The 21,375-nt window shown below is 40.3% G+C and overlaps 1 protein-coding gene across 1 annotated transcript in view; it reads left to right on the top strand.

Annotated features, from left to right (window-relative positions):
* LOC121898091 (transcriptional enhancer factor TEF-3-like) overlaps positions 1–18,455 on the top strand; it is a 36,023-nt gene extending 17,568 nt beyond the window's left edge. Inside the window, exons 3-12 of the mRNA XM_042413001.1 lie at positions 1,472–1,536; positions 3,069–3,131; positions 4,657–4,791; positions 5,331–5,374; positions 5,667–5,728; positions 5,912–6,042; positions 6,633–6,806; positions 12,378–12,518; positions 14,599–14,751; positions 17,496–18,455. Of these exons, the coding sequence (XP_042268935.1) occupies positions 1,472–1,536; positions 3,069–3,131; positions 4,657–4,791; positions 5,331–5,374; positions 5,667–5,728; positions 5,912–6,042; positions 6,633–6,806; positions 12,378–12,518; positions 14,599–14,751; positions 17,496–17,609 (1,082 nt within the window). The 3' untranslated portion in view covers positions 17,610–18,455. The remainder of the gene's footprint in view (positions 1–1,471; positions 1,537–3,068; positions 3,132–4,656; positions 4,792–5,330; positions 5,375–5,666; positions 5,729–5,911; positions 6,043–6,632; positions 6,807–12,377; positions 12,519–14,598; positions 14,752–17,495) is intronic.
* Positions 18,456–21,375: the final 2,920 nt, after the last annotated feature.

The raw sequence follows: 21,375 nt of genomic DNA, 5'->3' as shown, positions 1-21,375 counted from the left end.
AGTCCAAAACCAAAAGATGGTTAAATTACGACATAAACCAGACAAAAGCAGCAAATATTCACAACTGATAAGCTGCAACCAGAGAATATTTAGAATTTTTGCTCAATAAATTACTGAAATTTTGCAGACTGATTATCAATAATATTATAAAAATTATTTATCTGTCAATCAACTAACCAATTAATTGATTAATCATTTCAGCATTACTCAAAAGTAATAAGTAGTATGTATATAAATGTATGTAGTCCTTGTATAATACTGTTGATACTCACTTTTATGCAGTGCATCTTAGATTGTGTGGACTTGCATGGCACCAGTACAGATTCACCCAAGCCATGTTGTTTTTTTGTCAAAACTAGACAAAGTCACACCTTCCTGTTCCTGAATTACACTCCAAAAACCTTTTCTATGTAATTGTGCATGTACATCTGTTTGTGCGTTTTCCATCTCAATCATTGAACCGGATGTTTTTGGGAGGAAAGGGTGAAAGAAGCCACATGACCGTTGCCCTCCGCTGTACCTGGAGACTCTGGATGTGGGAGGGGAACAAGCGCAAGATTTACTGCGGGCGTAAAGGCATATTCCATAAACATTGACACACACACCAGCTGCCTGGCAGCCTCAACAGACTGGGCCCCCTTTGGTCACTAGCCTGTGCCGTGTCTGTCCTGAGTCCGGTCTGAGGATCGCATGGCTGCAGCCTCCACCTGCTCTGCCAATGTGACCTGTCTGTCAGCAGTGACAGTGCACAGATACATACTCACTGTGGAGATATGAGCTCAGTGTGCACTCAGGGGGTCGGCCTGAGACTGATGCAAGCTCTCACTAAGACAGATGTATATACTTAGTGATATACTTACACTTACAGTTTTCAGCGTTGACACACTTGACAGCCTCGACTCTTTCTTTGGGCTCGTGTGTTTGCACACTCATCTACACTTGCATGCAAAGTTTTGCAAATATGTGCACACACAGACATGAACACAAACAGATTTTGACACGTTAATTTAGCAATGTATACTGTGACCTTCGATGACTGTAGCACATAACTATTTGTATTAATATGTGCAGCGAGTTATACAGTACATAGTACATTTCCTCATTCGTCTCTCTCATGCTGTCTGGTTTGGCCAGGCATGCAGTGCAAGCTGATGATGAGTGGATTAGGTAAACATTTTAATTCCTCTACACCCTAGAAAATGCTCCTCATCAACCCCCCACTTCCACTTTAAATACACCATGGCCAAAATTAGCCTTTTTACTGTGTTATTTAGTTCATGTACATTACTGTAACAACACAGTAGAAAACTCTAAAACTCTATTTGTTTTTGTTTGGTGTGGTTCTCTTGCATCTCTTTGTGTATTTGATCTCCTCAGACTTTCTCAAGGCTCCCCAAATTATAACTGAAAACGCAAACATAGTTTAATATCAAAATAACTTAAAATGATGATGTTTTCTGGACCCTTACAGGACGAAATGAGTTGATTGCACGGTACATCAAACTTCGCACTGGGAAGACGCGGACCAGGAAGCAGGTGAGTCCTCTGCATATGCCACTTGAAGCAGCCCCTATTTTTGAACCCCTCTAGAAAGTCCTCTCTTGCTGAGTGATGTCCTGACACCCCGGGTATCCCCCCCGACCCTTCTCTCCCTCCTGCTCGGAAAGCTAGAGATGACGATTGATTTAGGGCCAGGGCCCAATGCACAGATGCTATAGGATCATATGTCGGTGTTGTTTCTTCACCACCTCATGGATCTGGTGCTTGTTAGAAGGGGAAAGAAGCTGGGGAATATGGTGATCTGCACGGGAGACTGAGGCGGGATGGACGAGGGATTTGGAACTCTATCCTCACTATGGTATCTGATATGGAAGGATTGATGTATGGGCAGTGATGGATGTGGAGTGAAAGGGTCCCCGTTAAGTCATCTGGCAGAGTCAGTGTGGGAATGAAAAGAGATGAGTGGAGGTGAGAGGAGAAGGGGGCAGTGAGGGATCAGAGATGGATGGTAGGACAGGTCGGAGGGAGAGAGGGACACCTGCTGGTTCAACAGCAGTAAACTAACTGTCATGTTAGAGAAGCTTTATAAGAAAGTTCAATACAATGGTGCTCCAACAGAAATGCAAATATTAACAATTAAAGTTGTCATGTAGAGCAAATAGATTTTTCTGTATCTGTAATGCAGATCTAATCCAGATTGTATAAAAAAAATCTAGGGCTAAGCAGAGTAAATATTTATTATACTCATATTATATCACAATAAGAACAATTCAGTAATGTTTTATTTTCAAAATCAAACCAGTGTAACAGTGGTGTGGCTCACTGCCTGCCTAAACCATCCAGAACCTAGAAAATACCTGTCTGAAAATGATTTGTGTTTGTAAAGGTTTCACCCTGCTTTATTCTAGGGAATGCGTAGAAAAGTTGTCAGTTGTGTCAAAAAAATAAAGGGTCAATTCATCCATGTTACAAAATGTATTCCTCAACTTAGTCTTGGTTGTATTGACCCTCGCTTATAGTTTTATATGCTTACATTTTGAGATATCCATATCTGAGATTTCTGCCTCCATGTCACATCAGTGGAGATTAATGGAATTTTGTTTGTAATTACATTTGAAAATGATCTTTTCTTTCTAATTTGCTGTTGAGTCAACATAGAAAAGGTCCATCTTTTTGGGTGCAATCTTCCCTTCAGATTTTGATATTTGTTGTTTACAATTGGAATTTGCCAAAATGTCAGAGAGTCATCATAATCTGCAGGAATCTTCCTCTGAAGATCATGAATATCCATACTAATTTTCAGGCCAGTTTTACATCTTGATTTACACCAAATTGTTGAACAGATTAACTGACAGACAGACAGATGCCATTTTTAGGCCCCCGTAGAGAGCTGAGCTAAAATCTTGCTTTTCATTTATTTAGATTAACATTTTAATAACACAACCCATAACCTTCTTGCTGTAAGGCTAATCATTATACCACCATGGCACCCAATTAGGCTGGAAGTGTTACAAACAGTAAAAGCCAGTCTTAACTTGGCTGTGTCGTCTGTTGTCTGTGTCTTTCAGGTGTCTAGTCATATTCAGGTTCTAGCACGACGGAAGGCCAGGGAGATCCAGGTGAAGCTGAAGGTACGCTACGTGAGTCAACCTTTATCTGTTTCATTTATACACACTAATACAACACTGTATGTTTATTGTACTTTATAAGAGTAGAAAGGACACTTAAAGACACGTGGACTTAATCAAATCAATAATTACAAATTTCCATGTCTGTTAATCCTACTGCACAGATTTTGTACACAGTTTTACTCTGTTGACGCTACCAGGAACAAAGAAAAGTCCTTGCTTAATTAAGGATTTGATTAGTGTGTTGCATTTTTTTATGTTATATGAGATTGGCTCAAACAGGTTTTTATATCATAATCAGGCTATGGTGCCTGCATTCAGATGAGATTATTATCATGTTTTTAATCAGGTTTAGCAGCAGCAGATGGAAAGAGGGTGAAAACATTATTACCCTATATTATTCCCTCTCATAATGAAGTTTCATGTTTTGTTAAAGTTGTTTCAACATCCATGGCCCCTGTACTGCCATGTATTCACATTCCATTAACACAAAGGAACAAACGATTGGCTATTTTAATTGCACTCTCTAACTGATGCTAGTTTTAAATGGGATGCTGCCACATTTCGATGAAATGTGAACATACTTCAGGAAGCCCGAGGCTTACTGTGCACGATTATGAACAAGATGAACCGAGTGCAATTGTCAAGAAACAAATTAATCCCTGCATTATTCCTTCCAGGTATTACATTTGGTAAGTGCTTCAATAAAAGTTTTCCTGTGTGGTTCGTTGAGAGCTTACACATCCCTGTCCCCCCAGTACTTTCTCAGTTTGCATTTCTCATTCGCATACTCGCAGTCACAGCAGGCAATAGGACTCTCCTTCACCTTGGATGGTAGCCATGAGGGTTCAGCTGGCAGGGCCCGGCACCGGTCACAGGGTTGGCCTCTGTGACAGGCCTTTTTAAATACGTCTTTGGTGTAACTGAGATCCCTACCACATGTACCCCCTATATTTCAGCTATGCCCTTGTGTTAGTCAGTTCTGGGAAGAAGAATGCACTGTGTGGCCTTGCCCATTAGGGCTGGGCGGCAAGTGCTTGTAGTCCTCTGTGGTTTGGAAACTGCTGAAGGAGTGGATTCAAAAACAAGAGGTGTATCACTTTACAGTAGAGCACAGGAAAGACAATTTTGTAGCTACCTCCAATTTTAAACTATTCTTAATGGCGTTAGCATTTAGCAATATTGACCATAATGATTATCATATTAACATAGCACCCCGTTGCCTGAATTGTCTTCCAGTATGACCTCCAACAGAAGCTGCTTGTCATCACGGGCTTGCCCCTGCCAAAGCAATAAACTTAACTCTTGACCCAAAAGCCCTTGACTGTAATATCACCTTCTCTCCTGCTCTCTGCCTGGCAGGGATTCACTGATGATGCAAGCTGGCCTCAGCCCTTCACTTCCCCTTTTAGGGCTCTGCTTGTGTTACCGGTAAAATGGGGCGCTGACTTAAAAGGAGTCTGATGAGTGCACTCCCTTTACGTGACTTTCTGTTTGTCTCACTCTCGCTCTCTGTCCCTCTCTTTAGGACCAGGCTGCCAAAGACAAGGCCCTGCAGAGTATGGCCACCATGTCCTCAGCCCAGATCATCTCACCCACAGCCTTCCAGAACAAGATGGCGCTCCAGGGCCTTTCTAGGCCGGCTTACCCCACTGCTGGTGGGGTGAGTCACTGACCAGAATCCACTTCACCATCTTATACAGATTACCTTGAGCTGAGGCCACAGTTAGTTATAAATTTATAACAAAAACAACTATGACTTCATCCCAAAGTCAGTTTTCATGCCAGTTACCATTATTTTTCATCACCCTACATATTGATATCTATGCAACATTCCTGGATCTTACTTATTATTATCACATGACTGCTGTTCCTCTGTAAATTTTACATATTTGAGCTGCCTTCCCATAACAATTTTGACTTTTGAACTCTTTGAAACTTGTGATGAAGTTAGGTGTTTACAGTGTCTAATTAATTCTGTGTATGTGTCAAAAATATATTCAATTTTGATAAAGATAGATAGAGATAGAGTTTTATCTTTATGACATGATAAAAACACATTTAAGCTTGATTTTCTTTTCATAAGAAACACCTCTCAGCTCTGTGCTTTATTTGGAGATGCAGAATAAACACATTTGTTGTGTGAGAACGAGTGTCGAGGTGGCACTGTGTAATAAAGTTTTCACTTGTGTTTTTTTCTAGTTTTGGCACGGGGCACTTCCAGGACAGCCAGGAGGCCATGAAGAGTGAGTAGCCATTCTTCATTTTGCACTCCAAGGTGTTATATATTAGTAATTTCTCATGTGATCAGCTTAATAACCATCTGATAAATTTGAGTCAGGGAATAAATCTGAGACCAAATTAAAACATATCAGTGCAATTATAAAGAAAAGTCTTCAGCTGTCTGACATTCAGCATGCCACCCTGCTCCCTGCGTCTTTAGAGGTCAGGCGGTCCAATTAGTATGTGAGATGGGGTCATGAGGCTGAGACGGTGCATAACATGCCTCACCCTCTCTTGTCTGTCTCGTCTCTCCAGCATTAAGCCCTTCTCCCAGCAGAGTTACACCATGCAAGCGTCCGGCCCGGCCCCCATAACAGGTGGGTGCTCTTTCGCTCTCCTGCCGTGTTGACAGAGGGCTGTCATGCTGGCAAAGTGATGAGACAAGGCGGCTCATGATGAAGAGCCTGCACAAAACTCAAAGTCACTTCATTTTCTTTTTAAGTTTTACTTTGTTGCACTCAGAGCACACATTTATGCACACACTACCCTCTCCTCTCCAGGTTATGAAAGCACAGCAGGGCTGTCCATGTCTCCTGGTGCCCCTCCTTGGCAGGGTAGAAGTATTGCCAGCTCCAAGCTCCGAATGCTGGAGTTCTCCGCCTTCCTGGAGCAACCTCAGGATCCAGAGACTGTGAGTAGACAAGACTGGAGACAACTATGTTCAATTCAGGAGGGTTCCTACCTCAAAAACACAGGTTTATTTTATTGCTTTCATCCCGTATAGCGGGGAAAAATCTTCTGCCACAGACTTGGACACAGAGTTGTTTGAAATAAAACCGATGAGCATAAACAGTGATTCAAAGATCTAAAAATTCAGTATGAACAAAAAATACAATCTTTCTATAGAAAATCAAAGAAAACAGATGTCACCAAAGTCTTGAAAAAGACATTGGTTGAAAAAAATGTTTAATCTTTGGTAGTTTTGTTGTCATAAGGGCATGACAACAACCCCCAGAGATCATAGGATACACTGTATCCTACGCAAAGAATATACACAACAGCACATCACATGTTCATGAATGGTACAAGAGGGAAGAAAAGGGTTGGACCCTTGAAACAGGTGACAAGATACTACAATAAATATGCAATGGTGGAGCAAGCCCAATGTGACAGATGTTCTGGAGTGCTTGACTTGCACTTGGCTTTTGTGGCAATTTAGCAAACGGGACATTTGACGTTTTGGCTCTGTTCAGCTCCTGATATGCGCTTTTGTCTCTTCAGTTTAACAAGCACCTGTTTGTGCACATCGGCCAGTCCAACCCCAGCTACAGCGACCCCTATCTGGAGTCGGTGGACATCAGGCAGATCTACGACAAGTTCCCAGAGAAGAAAGGAGGCCTGAAGGAGCTTTTTGACAAAGGGCCACACAACGCTTTCTTTCTTGTCAAGTTCTGGGTAAAGCATTTTTGTGCATTTAAAAAAATATATGTTTTCAGAGATGTCCAGCTCAGTTTAGATCCTATTTTGTTGCATTTTCATCCAGTTCCATTCCACTAAGTTCATCTACTGTAAATCCAGCTCAATTATTTACTTTAATTTCAACTGATAAATCACTAATTTCAGTTAAAATCCGTTTTTATTATGTTAAGCCCAGTTTGGTATGTGTGTGTGTGTGGGATGTTTCATACATCATCAAAGCATATAATCCTCCCCAAGTTATGAAGGTAAGGTGAGAGTGCAGTGAATACTCTTGTTAATGCTTTGTAGCACCTGTTGGCTGTTAATGGCCTAACGGTGTTAACTGTGTTGAGATAGCTTAAACATTGGAGTTAAAGGAACTTAAGTACGATTTAGAGGTAGAATGAATGGAAAGTTATTGCTCCACTGACTTGATTGGTGGTTTATATGCTTGCAAAAAAGGCATTGCTGCACAGGATGCATTTGGTGTGGGTGTGTTTGTATATGTCTCTGATGTGTGTGTGTGTGTGTGTGTGTGTGTGTGATTGTGTGTGACAGAAGCCTTGGGGAGAGTGGCAGGCCTGATCTTTCACCAGGGGAAATGTGAGCCCAGGCACCTGTCCCTGTGCTATTAGACTGAGTCCTACCCTCATGCCCCCTCCCATACACTTATTTATAGATAAGCCCCCCCCAAAACACACACACATACACATACACACACACACACGCACACACACACACACACACACACACACACAGACACACACACACACATACAGACAGACAAACACAGTACACCACCACCCCCAACTCACCATTACACACTGAGATAGATAAGAGAGTAAAGCATGATGACAAAGTCAAATTAAAGGGAAATTTAGGTATTTTTCAACCTAGACCCTATTTTCCCATCTTTTGGTGTCTAAGTGACTAATGGGGACAACAATTTTTGAAAGTGGACCAGTATTGAGTGAGAGCGCTTCAGCGGGCAGCCGCGAAAGGAGCTGCAATGTAATTTGACAGGGCAATTGTGCACCATCAATGTATGTCCACTAAAAGTGCTTGTTTTTGCCACTGACAGGCTCAGATTGTTGTTTTAAGTGTCTGACAATATTATGGAAAGGACAATACAGAGAAATAAAAGGTCTTTACCTTTCACTTGATCTAGTCTGTTTGTTATTGTGTCTAACCAAGTTTCGCTCAAGGAGAAGTCTCGTTCTGAAATATCGCAAGAGTTTAGTGGTTGAAAATCCAACTCTGTATTTCTCTGTATGGTCCTTTCCATAATGTTGTCAGACAACAACAACAATCTGAGCCTGTCAGTGGCAAAAACAAGCACTTTTAGTGGACGTACATTGACGGGATGCAATTGCCCCAAAGGATTAAATTGCAGTCCGTTTCGCGTCTGCTGGCTGAAGCACTCTCACTCATTACTGGACTAATTTCAAAAATTGTTGTAACTATTAGGCACAATTGGACAACCATGATGCAATGGGAAAACAGAGTACAGGCTGAAAAATACCGAAGTTTCCCTTTAAGATCCAGACAGATGAAAGAGAGTGTGTGATATTGAAAAGAGGGGAAGTATGCAAGTTGAGAAGATGAAAATAAGCACCAGAAGGGATTTAGAGATAGAGACAGAGAAAAGGGGGAGTATGGGGTGTAATTAGACACGTCCACTTTGTTCATCTCATCTGATCTGGCCACCTTGCTTCTACCTTAGGACAAGACCTTTGGTATATATATCACATACACACTTACAAACCCACCCTCGTCTTTACCTCAGGACACCTCCCTCAACAACAACACCAAAGTGACTTTTATTAAGAATCTATTGCACATTATTCAAATGTTTTGCTTCTCTTTCCTATGCGGCATGTTGGCTTCATAGTGAGTGGGGGGATGATGTCAGGGTGAAGCATGGTTATGGTGAATTAAAGTACATCATTTTAATATCTCCAGACTTCCAAATTGCAGCCCGGATCTCTGGTTTGTTCAGTGATTCGAAATAGATTAAAATAAAATGAATAAAGTGAAATAAAATGACAGCTCAGTTGGAATATCAGGCTGAACCTTAATCAATCTAAATAACTGCTGAATGTTTGTTTTTAAGCATGAAGAACACGTGCGGTTTGACTGACTGCAGAATCTCAGAGTCATGACACCTTTGAAAGGTTGTCTTGAGCGAGGCATCATGCCTATCATGCTCTTTGTCTATGACAACCCCCCTCTCCAGTACTGGGGGATTGGCAGGGCTGTTGCATTTCCGTCAGTGTACCACAGTTTGGTTGTGCATCCCAGGTGTCCCAAAAACATCCACACAAAGGTGTGAGTTGTTATATGGCACCTGAGAAAACCACAGCGGAGACTGGGTGTTTCACTCTGGCGCTCTGAAAATCATCAACTTCCAAACTGCCCAAACAGACAACAAATGTGATACAGTGTTGGGTTGCAGTCTCCATTTGTTCCCCGGGGGATTTCCTTTTGGACGATAAGTCATCCCCAGAATTTTGAAGGTCTGAAATATATGGCACTTGGAAAGAGAAGAGATTCTTAATCGACAGCCATCACATGTTCTTAGAGGCCTTCAGTAGCGGTGTGAATTTTTTAACTACTGTGGTTTGGTAGTCCAAGTCCTTGAATATCACATTCAAAGTTCTCATTGTCACACCACCAGATGACATGAGATTAATTGCTGATGGTGGAGGCACATGATGCCACCTTGGTGAAGAAAGATGACAGACTATCATGACAGAGGGTGTTGGCTTGGGACAGAAGAAGTTTCACACTATCTCGCTGTTGTCACAACAAAGCTCCTTTATGAGTGTTTACTAGAAAGAAATGCTCTCCTCTGCCCAACATGCGCACTCTAGCTGAAACCCTGCAGTGGTGTGGTCAGTGCCATGGCATACTAAGTCCTCTAAAGCCCACAATTTGTTGTAAACACTGTTGCTGAAGAAATGTTCATGAGCAGTAACTGCTGAGTATCAGCTGAGCGTGTACGTTCACATTGTCAGTCGCAGCTTTATTAAAATGAGAAACTGAACCTGAAGTTCCATCACAAGTTGAAGCTTGTGATGGTGAAATATTCAACAAATAAGTAATCCAGTAATAATACAACATTTCTGTTGCTATTATTTTATCATGAAGTGCAAAAAATGACCAAGAGGGACTCTGTTAGATATCTATTCACACACAAGCTAGCCAGGTGGTGAGCAATTTTAAATAAAAGAAACCAGATCATTAGCTAGATAACTACTCATAAAGTCCCAACATGAGAAAGAACAGTAATAACTAGTAATGCTCAAATCAGGCTGAAGAAGCAGTTGGCTCAATTCAATTTGTCAAAAATGTTGAGTTGAGGCCGCTGTTGTCTTGGAGGGTAAATGTGTAATACAGCTTTAACTGCTGTGGTTTGGAGGGTCAAAGACTATGAATGTCAAGTTCAAAGTACCGCCTTGCAATTTCATGCCACCAGATGGCTTTGTATGTATGGCGTTGCCCTTCTCACGTTTGACTGCCACATTATTTATTGTGGAGAGATAAAAGACATTGGTGAGTGACACCATATTAGAAGTAGTCTTGTCCAGTCCTTGGGAAGAGCAGCTGGTCACATCCATGGCATTTGATTCAGGGGTGAGAAGAAGGAGGGGAAGAGGAGCCCTGCCATATATCATAAAGAAAAAGAGAGCAAGACAGCAATAAAAAAGCAAGAGATAGAAATAGGGACACAGACGGTGTGAACAAGAGAAAGAGATGGCAGGAGGAATGGTGGGTGGCATGTAACCAACAAGTCACTCATCAGTGAAATATTACTCTCTTGATTCATGTCAGAGCCGGTGGAGTCAACAGTTATGACATATGCAACACCTCGCTTGAGGAAAACAAGCTCATAACGCTGTCCCCTCTCAGTCTGTTCATCTTATCGTATCCCAAGGGGCTCCTCCAATTCTCAAGGCATCCATGACAAAACACAGAAATGATACAAAACAGCTGGACATTTCAGCACCTATACTGGGAAAAAAAGGAGTGAAGATGCTCTTGGCTATGAAAATAAGCAAAATGAAATCCTCAACACATCTGAAAATACGATAACCTTATTTAGGCCATCGTAAAGGACGGTAAAGGCCTATTTGATGTTGCCGCAGTGACACAGCCACGTGGCAGGTCATGACTCGGGGGTGTGCTGAGGCGCAGGTTGGCATGGTGACGGTGACAGGCGGCTGGCCCACCTCCAAAGCTATGGCATTCTAGATTGAATTTCCAGCACACCCCTCTGTCGGCCGCTGGCTGCCCTGCCCCACTCCCCACCTTCCTGCTCGCCCCCTCAGCGCCCGTGGCCCTGTCCTAACGGATTGTCTCACGCCTTTGAAGTGCCGAGGGAATCCGATTTGAGCTGGCTCTGCTAAATTGTTACACAGCAAGCCTGCCCACCATGATCTAATCAGCCAATTGCACGCTGCTGATTGTAATTGGATGAATTCCCTCGCAGGCTGTTAGGGAAGCAGGGAATGGCGGTTCGGGGAGGGTCACTAGGCCCCAGGGATGAAGACAAATAGAGGAATTACATGAGCCAGGGATGAAGATGAACGGGGTGATGAAGAGATGAGAGGAGGCCGAGCGGTGTCTCAATGGCCCATTAGGAGACAAGAGCCCGACAGGGGAAAAGGTAAAACAGCTCAGCTGTCTGACGGAGGAGATAGCACCTCAGTCTGATCCAAAATCAGATTATACTTGCTTCAGTTCAAACTTGAGCTAGTGGGAGGATCAGACATAGGTGAATCTGCATCCTCCCGAGGATGAAGAAACTTAAGTCTCAACAAACGGTGACTTCAAATTGAACTTGTGAAGTTGTGTTTTCATAGGAAGTTGAGTACATAAATGCTTGAAGTGGTTTAAGTTTGCTGCAAAGATGATTTAAAAATGTAAACAGTAACATCCATGAGCATTTTTTAAAATGTTAACATATGACACAAGTCGTGACCTTTGAGCTATTTGAAAATTGGCACGTGAGCGGGTTGTTGCTGGAAACATAAAGCCATTTAAATGCACCACTTGAATGAACCATCACATTTGAAAATCTTTGGTATTATCATCTTACAATAAAACACACACACAGGAAGATCATCATCTTGGGAATCTTGAGGCTGGATTGACAGCGTTAATACTAGGTCAACAAGGATCTGGCCATTGGATGCCTCTTGGCTTTACAGAGAGTCACTCTCAAGCTTTGTTGAGCTGTAACACTCTTGTTAATGCGTCTTTGTCAAACTGGCACACATGTTTCTTGAGATCCATAACTGCGAGCAGAAAAGCAGAGCCTGACATTTTGTTATAAATTATGGAGCCGGTACTATGTGTCCTTGAGATTTTAGATGCTCAGCGTGCAGCAGTGTAGTGTGAAGTCTAGCACACATGTCTCCTGTTAAAGAGGGTAGTGTCTTCATGGCTACCTGCTCATTTACCACAAGGCTGCCTAATTAATCACAGTTCCTTTACTGTAGTTCAAACTGACAGGTGTATTGATGTTTAATTGAGCCTGACATGTTATCTGTTTCTTCTGTTTAGGCGGACCTCAGTATAAACCTGCAGGATGACAGCAGCTTCTTCTATGGTGTTTCCAGTCAGTATGAGAGCTCTGAGAACATGATTATCACCTCATCCACCAAGGTCTGCTCCTTTGGCAAGCAGGTGGTGGAGAAAGTAGAGGTAAGATGCAGATACTGGGGTTTTTTTATATTTGAACTTCTACACAATTATCCTGAATTTATTTTGCAATTATTACTGCAATTTACTTGGCATTTTAACATAAAAGTCTCTTGCCTCTCCAAGCATTCCTTGCATTCATTTCTGACACTGAAAAGTAAGCCAGCCTTGATGGTTTTTAAAGCAATCCTATTATGTTTGCAGCCAAAAGGTAGCAGCACATTTTAGTACAGGCATAGCAGACACACCCCCTTCACTTTTACAAAATATCATTTTTTTTGTCGCACAATTTTTTTGTTTTTTTATAGTGTTCTCTACTGTTAAGTCTTTATAATCCAAATAAGAGAAGTTCTGAAAATAAAGATATGCCCATATAGGGTAGGTCACCTTATTGTGGTTTGCTCTCTTTTTTTGCCCTGGATTTTGCTTATAAGGCTTTGTAGAAGCAGCCCTAACGATCTCATTGGTTGAGCTTGTTGAGGCTTTATCACTGTTGTATTAAGAGAACTAGACACCGTTTTCCAAGATGGTGCCCCAGTCATTTCTATGAAAGATGTTCAACAGAAGCTTTTTTCCACAGAAAGTATTTTCTTTATCACTTTGAGACTTATGTGTTTTTAGGCCCACAGAGCTTTAGAGCATCAAAGTCCTTTTCTGGCTGATGTGGCTTCTTCCTGCTTCCTGCTTCAACTTCCTGCTGACTCACAACATACATGAATGGCACACAAGAGTTTTCTGATGCAACTCTTTGAGGCTTATTCATTTCCATTGGAATAGATCAAATTTCATTCTTATTCAATAAATCATTCATTAGTTACTTCAGAGTGTTCACAATGCTCAGAAAGATTCATTCATAATTTTACAGCCGTTCAAGCTGTAGTGATTTTGTATGGGATAAAATCTTTTTGCACCTTTGGGTGTCACATAATCTGCAATTCTGACAGTGGTCACTACACCTAAACATCAGAAGGGAAGCTCTGGAGATACTACTCAGGACTGACAAAATGTACCATGTCCTCCTCTGCAGTGTTTTTGGAAAAAAATATTTAATTGATCTTTTCTTTACAGATGGAAATGTGAAACCGTAATATTTTTCTAAAAATATGTTAAACAATCAAAGCTAAGACCATAAGAGACTGTGCTTATGACATAAGAATTGATTTTTGGTTTCAGGTCTTAAATTTTCAGGAGAATTAAGCCATTATTAAGAAAGAAATGAACACAACATTTTTTATTACTTTGTTAGACAACCATTATTATGGAAGGTACATTGACCAGTCTCATCATGATGTGTTATTTGCCCATAAATGCAGTAAATAGCTTTCATCTTAGTTTCAGTTTGTTTATTTGAAAATAAAAAATGTACCTTGCTTGCTTCACACTTTGTGGAAAAACCCAGTGTTTGTGGATAGCAGAGTTCCCACAGTTCTCAACAGTAGCCTATACTTTATATGTGGCTAAAATTTAAGAAGATTGCTTCACCGATTGCTCAATAGATGAGTGATATTTCAACATTAAGAGGTCATGACCACGTCAGAAACCACCATTATCACCCTGAGGAGTGAATAACTGTTACTGGCCGAGATGGATTCCAGTCAATTACCACTGATCTGTGGTCAAGAAACTGATATGATTCACAAATGTCCCCGGCATGACTAACTTTTCTGCTTCCCGTTAAATAGACACAATAGTGGCCCTGCCCCCACCCGCTGCTGATGGATTGTACAATATAAACACATACACACACATCCCTAGGTAGAACCATCTGCCTCAGTAGGCCACATGATGATATTTAATGGCCTCATCATTTGATTATGGTTGTCACGAGAAATATGTTTATTGTCATATCTGGCATGCCATATGCTGCATTAGGTATATTATATTACACATATTACAGCTTATCACATAGATGTTCATATCCAATGTGTCCAATTGAGTTTCAGTGGAATATGTATCCCTATTTTTTTTTACAATAGATTTCACATTTCATCCTTTAATGTGTTTTAAATTCTCTTTCCACATGCTATATGTTCTGATATATTGGACTGCACACTTTCATAGTGTATTGTATCTGTTTTCCTAGACGGAGTATGCACGCTTTGAGAACGGGCGCTACGTATTTCGGATCCACCGTTCCCCTTTATGTGAATACATGATCAACTTCATCCACAAGCTAAAACACCTGCCGGAGAAGTACATGATGAACAGCGTACTGGAGAACTTCACTATCCTACAGGTACACATGGGGATCAGGGATATACAGCACGTGTAGAGTCTGGAGATTTCAGTGTTTTCAGTCATGCATGCTACTTTTCTGGTATTACTTCAGGTATTCTGTTTAACATTAAAGGAATAGTTTTGGGATATGCTTTCTTGGTGAGAGTTAGACAGGAAGATCGATCCCACTCTCATGTCTGTACGCTAAATATGAAGCTAGAGCCAGCAGCTAGTCAGTTTAGCTTAGCAAAAGACTGGAAACAAGTGGAAATGACAAGCACAAATTATTTTAGAAACCTTAATGTGATATGCCAGCATAATAAAATTAAAGGATAATGCCGGCAATTTTCTGTATTTTTCTTATTGTCAACAAATCTCATGTGCAGAGCCAAACCAACAATGAACTGATCCTACTTTCAAGTATTTTGTGTGTAGCCAAAGCCTGATATATTGTATTCATCTATGCTGCACACCTCTGTTGTTGTCCAAAAACTATTGACTTTGTGACTGAAGTTCTCTGAGAAACGGAAACCACGTTCCCATGCATGTACAGTGGCATCTGCCGTACAAGCAACTTCTCTCCTGAGAGTGAAATTGTTATTGCTCTTATTACTCTTTGGAGCCGTTTCTAAACAAACTACGGTAGCATTTGCCTTTGGGGCGAAGGAACGTGTCATCCAGTGCAGCAGTGTGGCTCATTGATGTGTTTTTAATAGTTTTTCGACAACAACAGAGGTCTACAGCAAAGAGGACCGATATATCAGACTTTGGATTCGCACACAATACTTGTAAGTAGGATCAGATCATTGTTGGTTTGGCTCTGCACATGAGATTTTGCTGACAATAAAAAAAAAAAAAGAAAATCGCCAGCCTTATCCTTTAATTAATGTCACCACTTCTATCCCACTATCCCACTCTCTGTTGGTTTTAGCAGGCTATATTAGCTCTGTTGCCACAGCTCTGCACAGAAAATTCTGTTAAATTCATTTATACCTCTTTATAAAGAGGCATAAACAGCGTATCCTGAGTCGATGAATTTAGATATTAGTCATTATCTGCAGCACATTCATGCACGGACACACTCTCATTGTCTTTCATTATTCATGTAGTTCCATTCATGCCATTCTGATTCAATAAAGCACAGGGCCATGCAAACCTTCAGTATGCATGCAGATACTTTCTTTCCATTTCAAAGCACTTCGTGCTGTTGTAAGGATGTGAAACAGGAAAACTGAATGAATACGGTTGTGCTGCAACTCTTTGCTTGTTACTTCCTATGGGTAACCGTGACAGACCATTAACAGCTGGTAGCAATTTTTCACCGTCTATAAGCTGCAATTTTTCATGCTTTCTTGTAAAGTTAAAACATTTAGTCCTTTCCGCTGTAAGTTGTACTTTTCTGAATGAGCCGGTGTGCTCCTCAGAGAGCGGACGTAGAGAGGGAAGTGAATAGAGCGGAGTGTATCACCATAGTAACAAAGTGGTCCTCAACACCAGGGTTCAAAGGCATTGGTGTCCTTTCCATTGGCGGCTGCATTCCTACTGGCCAAGGGACAATGACCATATTGAACCCACACTGACGACTACATGGCAGCATGTCATTAGGTTTCTCAATGGGCTGATTTAGCTCATATTAACCATGAACAGCTCATAGACAGATGTGCATGCACACACACACATAGACACACACACACATAGACAACAGATACATGCAGACACAGATTCCACATTACAAGGCTGAGCACAATGGATCGATAAGCCTCTTGTAACAAGTGCTGTATTCAATGCAGCGCAATTGGGCATAATGAATTGATGAACTTGTGTGCTTGTTCTGTGCTTGTTGCCTCAACACAATCCTCCTGCTGTGTTTTTAGATAAAAATAAAGCTTGCATATAGAGTAACAGAAAGTATACTTTGACCAGAGAGAGATGTCAATTTACTTATACTTTTCAAAAGTTTGGACTTTTGACTGGCACTGTATATAAAATAGCTATATCAGATGACTAAATACAAAGGGGTGAAGTAACTGCTTTATGGTTGAGAGAGGAATATGCAACCATATGCTGCTGTCATTAGATTTTATTGAAACTAACATACTATTTTTGATTGATATTGTTTGTGTTTTACATTTGAATACAATACACATAACACATGGTGCCTCTGCACTGCATTGAAAACCTGGCTTCATACTGCGCTAAACAAAACCACAAACAGGGGATGTGTACAAGATCCAACTATATTTATTAACGAAACACTGTGCATTTTTAAAAATCTCTAGTGTGACCCTTTGACCCCATTTTCAAATAATTGAAATGACCTTGATTAAATCCATTATGATGGGCTAATATTAAAATGTTATTAACTACCAAATGCTGGTCAGTCGTGTCATCCACAGTTTACAGTATGTAATGGAGGACACTTGCTCCTAGAGAAGAACTAACTAGAAAACTGCTCTCATTTTTTCTCTACTCATTATGTTCATGTTAGATTGTTTAGGGTTTTTTGTACATTTATTCTCATCTTAAAGTACCAATTTATGCCACAAACCCACTAGGAACTGATTTGTATGAATTTCAGTCTTAAAGTTGTCAGATGCTGTTCCACTTTAAAAAGCATACACAGATCAGTGAAACAATTAACATTTGATATTGATATTTGATATCAATAGCAGTATTTCTGTAACAACAGTGTGGGTAGATTCTGTTCGGTAGCTTTTATCCTCCACAGCCTGACTGAACAGGACTGTCTGTGCTTGTCTACAGGTGGTGACTAATAGGGACACACTGGAGACCCTGCTGTGCATAGCCTACGTCTTTGAGGTGTCCACCAGTGAGCATGGCGCACAGCATCACATCTACAGGCTAGTCAAAGACTGACACAGTCACACAGTTGGAACTTACCTGCTCTAGACCTATTGTAGCACCTCAGTGAGCAGCAACACTAAACAATGGACTACTTCCTCCGTAAGCTTAAAGCTGAAACCATACAACTCGGTCAGGAACCCAGAGAAACACTGGCTTTGTCAGCGTGCCCAGGAACACTACTACTGCTGAGGGAGAGGTGGATTTAGGACTGTGGAAGCTGAAACAGGCTTTGTGTGAAAAGTGGTGAAAAAAAAGAAGAGGACCATGATACACTGTGGTCTCTATACCAAAGGAGCCAAACCTAGCCAACAAGACCTGCATGAGAAAGTTGTCATTGGTGGTGTTTTTCATCTCATTTTACTAGTGCTTGTTTTTGATTTAGATTCTTATACACACATGCATGTGCAGGGGATGTTTGCTACAGAGGAGTTTGGCTGACTCAGGGTGCCACCTAGTGACTTAAATATGAATAACAATTGGAAAAAAAAAATTGAAAGTAGGCTGAGAATCCCTCTTTTGCACATCCATAAAATATCACTGTTTTTGGTGCCAATCTTTTTGTGTTATTTGAGCATTTGAGTAATTATGTACAGAACCACATCCATCTCCTCTAAACAGTTATGAAAATAAGAGGCTAAAATGATTTAAAAGAGCTATTGTATTCACTTTGTTTGATGTTTAATGTTAAATGTTTCTTGTATTGTCTTACTGTTTTTGATTGCAAATGATCTGACTACACCAAAAGGCACATAATAACACTGCTAACTTGAACCAGATTTGGATCTGTAAGCTGATTACAGAGGTCGTCTGTAAGTGTAACTTGCCCTGACGTGTCAGATGAAAATACAAGTGTTTCTTACAAAACTCCTCTCTGTTGCTGGGTTTTTACATTCTGTGAAATGTGTTGCCAGTTGCTGCGACATGTGGGGTAAATATATATTATCAAATATGCAGGGTTTTATACTCTATACATATACAACACACATCTGTATGTATCTCAGAACAAAGCTTGCATGTATCTTCATAATTACAAACATTTTGGCAATGTCCAGGTTACATCACTGAGATTACAGGTTATTTAATAATCATGACTACATACATTTAATGCATTTTAAAACATGTTTTTATAATACAAAATACCTCTGAGATGATAGATGACAAATACATAAAGAGGCACATGCATATCAGTTAGAAATGCAGTATGCAGACTATTATTTTTTGCACTAGTTTTAATATTTGCTAACAGTTAGAACAATTGGATCATGTTAGCTCTGTCTTAATTATATACTACATAAACAGGTTTTGAGTATGTTGTGCTTCACACAAGGTGAAAAAAGTAAACATGGCAAAGATATTTGGATGCATACTAAATCTGCTTGATTTCTGAGTATGCCGTTGATTGACTACTGTCACACAATGCAAAGCACAAAAGAAATGGAGGAGCAGCTCACAGCTGCAAAAAATTTGAGCAGATTGCAGCTGGTGGCACCACAGCTCCACAAAGACCTCAAACAACATAAAGTAAGTATTTCATCCAGGGTTGGAACGAACAATTATTTTCACTATTGATTAATCTGTTGATTACTGTTCTTGGTTAATCAATTTTTCAGACTGTAAAATGTCAGAAAATAGTGAAAAATGTCAATTGCAAGTTCCCAGAGCCCAAGGTGGTGTCTTCAGATTGCTTGTATTGTCTAACAGTCTAAAACTAAACTAAAGGTTTAGTTTTCATCATTGTAAACTAAAAGTATTTTACAATGATATAAAAAAGTGTAAAATCCTCACATTTGAGAAGCTGGATACAGCAAATGTTTTTTTGTTTTTTTACATTTTTGCTTAACACATGACTAAGATTATTATCTGATTATGAAAATTGTCAGGGGTCAACCTACTTATCAATGAATCAGCTAATCATTCACGCAATAGACCCCAGGAAGAATAGCTGTTGTCTTGGTAACAATTAATGGGGATCCAAAGAAACAATAAACAATTTCAGCACTAAATTAATATTAGTAAAACATTTAGCTTTCTCTTTCTCTTAATTGGCAGTGTCATACCAAAGTTGCAGTTTGACTGACGTCTCTGCACGTTTTGTATTATTTTAATGTTAGAGCAAAAGTACACTGATACCTTGAATTTAAAAAAGTACAGTACATACTGTATATTAGTATAGAATTGGGACAAAACTATTGTTCAATGGAAGTAACCATTGCCATCTAGTGGTGTTAAGACATCATTACACTTTTCCCATCTACTACGTACTTTGCAATTTACACAGTTTGAGTGAAGCTCAAAGACTGAGCTGGTAATTACCGAACACCAAAACTACATTTTGGAGCTTGGAGACCAGTAGCTGTTGGTGCCAATTCCCATATAATTCCTCCTCTGGCCATAGAATGAGTTTTGAAGTGCTCACTGCTATGAAGGAATAAATGGGGCATAGGACAGACACTTTACTGAATTTGCAGCTTTCTCACTCATTATACCCACTTCAGTCTTCTATTATTAGTATAACAGGATAAGTATAAGTATAACCTCTCTTTTAATAAAAATGGAGAATATGGGTTTTTGCATTTGCGTAATGGTACATTACACAAATGGTTCATTCAATTCAAACCATTTCTACAGGATGATTTACCCTTAAACTGTAGGCTTTAAGCCCTGCACTCCATAAACTCTTTATCCAAAAAGTTACTTTCAACTCCCAGGTGTAAACTGACAATGTGGCACTGTAATAGAGAAACAAGTTCACAAAGGGTTAGAGAAACAGCCCAACAGGTGTAGCAGCTCCAAAAGCAGGGAGCAAAAGGCTTATTCTGGTAATCCCATTTGAAAGAATTCAGGCAGGTTGCTACAATTATGGCAATCCACTCTCAGATGTCTGACCTCACTGGAAACAGACAGCTTGTGTTTTATCCACAGAGATTCCTGCTAAAACTCAGTGTAAAGATTTCATACCTGTGTGGAAGTATTACATGTAGTGTGGAGATTTGAATTTAAGGTCATGACCTGTAGGGAAAAACAGTGAACTTCCGATTGCTGTTTATGATTTATGGTTTTAGTAAGACTGAAGGTTAAAGAACAAAACTGGTTTCTCTTTCACTCAAAAAATCCCCTCATGATGCCTACAATCCTCCCATAGACACAGGGTGGACAAAATAAGAGGAACACCACTTTGTAATGTAAACAACAAACCTCAAAAATTGCCAGAGTTGAGGCAAATCCTCTTACATCGACAAAAATAAGTATTTCTTATTGGGTTGTCGAATTGGGTTATATTATACTGCAAATTTTAAGGTGTTGCTGTTTTTGTGTCCACCTCCTGTTTCAGGAGTCTGTGGTAAGCAATGGTAAATTTATACAGTATATTTTGTTTTACTGATTTGGCATCACGAAAATAGTCAAATAATATTCTTACATTGACTTGTATAGCTTTGTAGAAGTTATTAATCATATGGGTTATTTCATTAGATATTTATCATTAGAATAAGCAGTTGAGGCCACTTTTTCGTAGCCTCTAATAGTGCAAAATCAGTGTCTACAAGGCTGAAAGTTTGCACTGTGGCACAGCCTGGACACATTACGCACGGCTGGGTCTCCACCTCCTGCAGGTGCGTAGCTGTGACACACCTGGAGAGGGACTGGCACCAGTAAAACCAGGCCACTGACTCCACTTCATGCCTGTCAACTCCAAGTAATCAACCTTACAGAGTTCGTCAGATATGTCCATGCTTTGCCCACATTGTAATTTAACATGGTCTGATTCACATTACGCGCC

This window comes from Thunnus maccoyii, chromosome 5, assembly GCF_910596095.1.
Source record: "Thunnus maccoyii chromosome 5, fThuMac1.1, whole genome shotgun sequence".
NCBI classification, from domain to species: domain Eukaryota; kingdom Metazoa; phylum Chordata; class Actinopteri; order Scombriformes; family Scombridae; genus Thunnus; species Thunnus maccoyii.
Note: the sequence above shows the minus strand (reverse complement) of the source record. Positions and strands in the feature narration are given on the sequence as shown.